The sequence below is a fragment of the Camelus dromedarius genome, chromosome X (genome assembly GCF_036321535.1).
Source record: "Camelus dromedarius isolate mCamDro1 chromosome X, mCamDro1.pat, whole genome shotgun sequence".
Lineage (NCBI taxonomy): Eukaryota > Metazoa > Chordata > Mammalia > Artiodactyla > Camelidae > Camelus > Camelus dromedarius.
The window spans coordinates 12,354,655-12,359,498 of record NC_087472.1 but is presented as its reverse complement, the minus strand read 5'-3'; the positions used below and the strand labels follow the sequence as shown (position 1 = coordinate 12,359,498).

General features: G+C 38.7%; 1 protein-coding gene across 1 annotated transcript; it reads left to right on the top strand.

Annotated features, from left to right (window-relative positions):
• Nucleotides 1–3,872: 3,872 nt before the first annotated feature.
• Nucleotides 3,873–4,190, top strand: LOC105103477 (histone H2A-like 3). Its single transcript, XM_010997073.1, has one exon. It carries the CDS (start codon nucleotides 3,873–3,875, stop codon nucleotides 4,188–4,190), a length of 318 nt encoding a protein of 105 aa, XP_010995375.1.
• Nucleotides 4,191–4,844: the final 654 nt, after the last annotated feature.

Here is a 4,844-nt window from a genome sequence, read left to right as displayed (position 1 = left end):
TCTGTTATATTGTCTAGACGGTCATTTTTTCATTAGAATGTAAGTGCCACTGGAGGAGGGATGTTACTTTGCTCAATGACGTGTCCCCAGCACCTGGAAGAGTGCCTGGCACATAGCAGACATTCAATCATATTCAGGGGATGAATAAGTGGATTAATGGATAGGCAAGGCACCAGATAACATGCTATTGGAAATAGTCATTCATTTATTCAAGAAATATGGAGCGCCTACCGTGTCTCAGACACTGAACTAGGTTCAAACTGTGTAACTACGGAGAAGAAGATGGCACGTACTCCTTAAAGCTTATAGCCCAATGACAAGTGGCCAGAAGTAAAAGCCAGATTCTCTGCTCTTGGTAGCAAGCTATTTTAAAATCTAGTTGAGGAGGCAAGACATAAACAAAAGAAAGTTAAAGAATGAGACTCTAATATATATACTACAAAGGCTATCTTCCCTTTTTTATGTATGGTTCTAAGGCTTACAGACTCCATCCACAATTAAGTTCATGTCCAGTTTTTTGGTTGTTTTATGAGGGCCTCACTCGATTTTATTTTCATTTATCATATTTTCTTTCCTGCATACTATAAACCCTCAACAAAACAGGAAACAAAATAAAGCGTGACACAGCGTGTTTACTTTAAAACATCCCAACCTTTCTGCCTACACCACCAAAAGCAATCATACTTCAAAGTCAGTTGGCTGTATCATCTCAGCACTTTTAATTTAGATGTAGTTACATTTGCATAACAGTTTAGCTGTGAATTTGGCAGGAAATTTCTGAAGAGTTATTTTGGTTCTACAGAGAGCGTGCCCAATGTCTAATAAGCAGATCTCCTGTGCAGTATTGCATTTTTATCTTCACAAAAAAAGTACCCTGGAGGCTCATACCTTGGCAAAAGCTTCTTTGCTAACAAATAATACGATTAGCAGGCTTGCTTTTCCTGAGAGTGATAATGTGGTAAAGCCTGTTGAATTTTTGAAACCATAGTAACCATACAGGAGAAACTCAATGAAAATGATATTGTAAAATTTTGTATGGTTTACTTTTCTGATCATAAAAAAATGCATATTCATAATTATACATTTGGAAGATACAGAAAAATACAGAGAGGGTAAAAATCACTCAAGCTAAACACTTTAATATATTGGAGTATTTTGTTCTAGTTCTCTGTATGTGTGTGTGTGTGTGTGTGTGTGTGTGTAACAAACTCAGCAGTATATGCCACAGCCAAAGGCAGGAAATAGGTGTTGTCTCACATGCCCTTCTGACTGATTATTAGAGACGACTGGTAGACTAAAGAGGATTCTAAGACAAGGATACTGTGATGGATTAATAATGCTGCTTTCTAAGAATATGCAATGGAGAAAATAGTCTTTTCAGCAAGTGGTGTTGGGAGAGCTGGACAGTTGCATGTAAATTGGTGAAGTTAGAAAGCTCCCTCACACTATACACAAAAATAAGTTCAAAATGGCTTAAAGACTTAAACATAAGATGGGATACCATAAAACTCCTAGAAGACAACAAGGGCAAAACATTCTCTGATATAAATCGTAGCAATGTTTTCCTAGGGCAGTCTCCCAAGGCAATAGAGATAAAAGCAAAAATAAACAAATGCTATCTAATTTGACTTATAAGCTTTTGCACAGCAAAGGAAACTATAAACAAACTTAAAAGACAACCTACAGAATGGGAGAAAATATTTGCAAACAATGCAACTGACAAGGGCTTAATTTCCAGAATACACAAGCAGTTCATACAACTCAATAACAAACAAACAAACAACCCAATCCAAAAATGGGCAGAAGATCTAAACAAACATTTCTCCATTGAAGACATATAAATGGTCAATAGACAAGTGAAAAAATGCTCAATATCACTAATAATCAGAGAAATGCAAAGTAAAACTACAGTGAGGTGTCACTTCACACCAGTCAGAATGGCCATCATTAAAAAGTCCACAAACCATAAAAGTTGGAGAGGCTGTGGAGACAAGGGAACGCTCCTACACTGCTGGTGGGAACGCAGTTTGGTGTAGCCATTGTGAAAAACAGTATGGAGATTCCTTAAAAAACTAAAAATAGAATTACTATATGATCCAACAATCCCACTCTTGGGCATATATCTGGAGGAAACTCTATTTCAAAAAGACACATGCACACCCCAATGTTCATAGCAGCACTATTTACAATAGCCAAGACATGGAGGCAACCTAAATATCCATTGACAAATGACTGGATAGAGAAGTTGTGGTATATATATATATATATATATATATATATATATATATATATATACACTGCATATCTCACATATATAATGGAATACTACTCAGTCATAAAAAAGAATAAAATAATGCCATTTGCAGCAACATGGATGGACCTGGAGATCATCATTCTGTGTGAAATAAGCCAGAAAGAGAAAGAAAAATACCATATGATATCACTTATATGTGGAATCTAAAAAAAAGACACAAATGAACTTATTCACAAAACAGAAATGGACTCACAGACATAGAAAACTAATTTATGGTTGCCAAATGGGAAAAGAGGGGAGGGATAAATTAGGAGTTTGGGATTAACAGATACACACTATTGTGTATAATATAGATAAACAACAAGGTCCTACTATATAGCACAGGGAACTATATTCAATATCTTATAATAGCCTATAATGAAAAAGAATATGAAAATGAATATATATGTATGTATAGCTGGACCACTATGCTATACACCAGAAACTAATACAGCATTGTAAATTGACTATACTTCAATTAAAAATAGCTGTCTTCTTTCTTTCATTCTTTCATCCTTTTTTTAAAGAAATTTTAATTACAGAAAATTTCAAACATAAAACAAAATAAGCAAAGTAATATCATGAAAACCCATGTACCCATCACCTAACTTTCACAAGTATCAACATTCTGCCATTCTTGTTTCATCTGTATGTCCCGCCCAATTCCCAAGCTACTTGATTGTTATATTTGTACATTTCTTTCATAGGGAAAAATGGCATATGTTAAAATATTTCAACTGCACAATTTTAAAAACTGGATACATCCGTGTAATCTGTACCTATATCCAGAGAGTTCCCTTCACAGTCATTCCTGCCCCTACTCTACCTTGAAGGCAACCAGAATTCTGACTTGCCTAGAATTTTGTATACATATACAAATACATGTACATATACATATACAATATGCATTCTTTTGTGTCTGGCTTCTTTACTCAGCATAGTATCTGTGACATCCATCCATGTGATTGTGTGTTTCCATAGTTCGTTTTGTTTATTGCTGAATGTATGAATATACCACAGTTTGTTTATCCATTTTTTTCTGTTGATGAACACCTGAGTTATTTCCAGTTTGGGCTATTATGAATAAAAGTGATGTAAACATTCTGGTGCACATTGTGTATGTGTGTGTGTGTGTATGTATAATTTTATTTTTCTGGAATAAATACTCAGATGAAAAGTGGCTGGGTCATAGAGTAGGTGTATGTTAGTTTTGTAAGAAATTGTCGGACTTTTTTTCCAAAGTGGTTGTAACTTTCTTCCACTTCAACAATGTATGAGTATTCTAGTTGCTGTACATTCTCACCCACATGAAGTATTATCAGCCATTCTGGTGGGTATGTTAGTGTCATGTTCTAGTCCAGTCATTAAGATGGCCTAACACACATTTGTAAGCTGAAGACTGATCAGGGCCCAGTGGGCACCAATGACATCCCAATGTCTATGGTGTCACAAAGTCTACTCCCTGACCAATGAGCGGCTGGAGTATAGGGACAGAGTTGGTGGGAATGAGCACTGGTGACGTGTCTTGAAAGGCTCAGGCCAGCTGAACAATCGAGCTAGGTCAATAGAGCAAAACATCATGTCTGGAAATAGAAGCTGTCAGAGCTCCTGTTGGCTAAGGAAGCAAACATTCTCCTGCTCCACAAAAAACAAGCCACTGTTCCCTAAGAGCCATGCAGACCACCTCCTGCAGGAAAACCACTTTGCCCAGCAGCTGAACTTGCCCACCCAGGTTTTCCTCTCCGCCATTCTCAAATATGTCACCTCCAACGTTCTAGAGGTGGTGGGCAACAAGACCCACAGCAACTGCAGGATTCAGAAGGCAGTGGACAACGACCTGCAGCTCAGCCACCTCTTTGAAGAGGACACCAATTCTCAGGCTCGTGAAACATTCTAGTGCAGAAAAGACTGCTGATGCCTGGGTCCCGGAGCCTGGAAGGAGTCCACACCACCTCATGCAGCACCTAAACCTCTCACAGCAGAAGAAGCCCTGTGCTGCCAACACCTGCACATGTTATTAAAGAATTTAAGTCTGTGGGCATGCTCTGGCTCCTCTCAGTTGTAATCCTATTGCTTTGAAGTTATCTGTGGGGCATCCAAGAGGATTCCACAGAGAGCTGCAGGGATAGAGAATGTGGTCAGTGGGGGTGCTTGAATCAGTGATTTCCGAGGAGCGGTTTCTAATGGTAACAGTGTGGAGAGTGGTCCCGGGGGGAGTACCTGGTTGGGGTCGGGGTGGGGAGAGGGGAAGAAGACATCCTTATTGGCTCTGTGGAAGTAAGGTCTTGAGACCAGAAAGTTGGCTGGGGGCCTCTTAGGCATGTTGAATTCCCAGAATGATGGTGGTAATTGAGGTGGGGCTGGAAACGGTGACTGAGGTACAGAAAGCTTCATTCATAATAAAGAAGGTCTAAAGGTCAGAAAGTGATAGTCATGGGGGTGGGGTGGAGCGGGCTTCATAGCAGTTGGCATGAACTTAATGGGGCAGAGGCTTTTACAGGAAGATTGAGGAGTGATGGAGGAGATATTAAACAAGTATACACAAGACATC

Excerpts from the sequence above, each read along its gene's own strand:
- LOC105103477 (XM_010997073.1), top strand. The coding sequence starts at position 3,873 with ATGTCTGGAAATAGAAGCTGTCAGAGCTCCTGTTGGCTAAGGAAGCAA.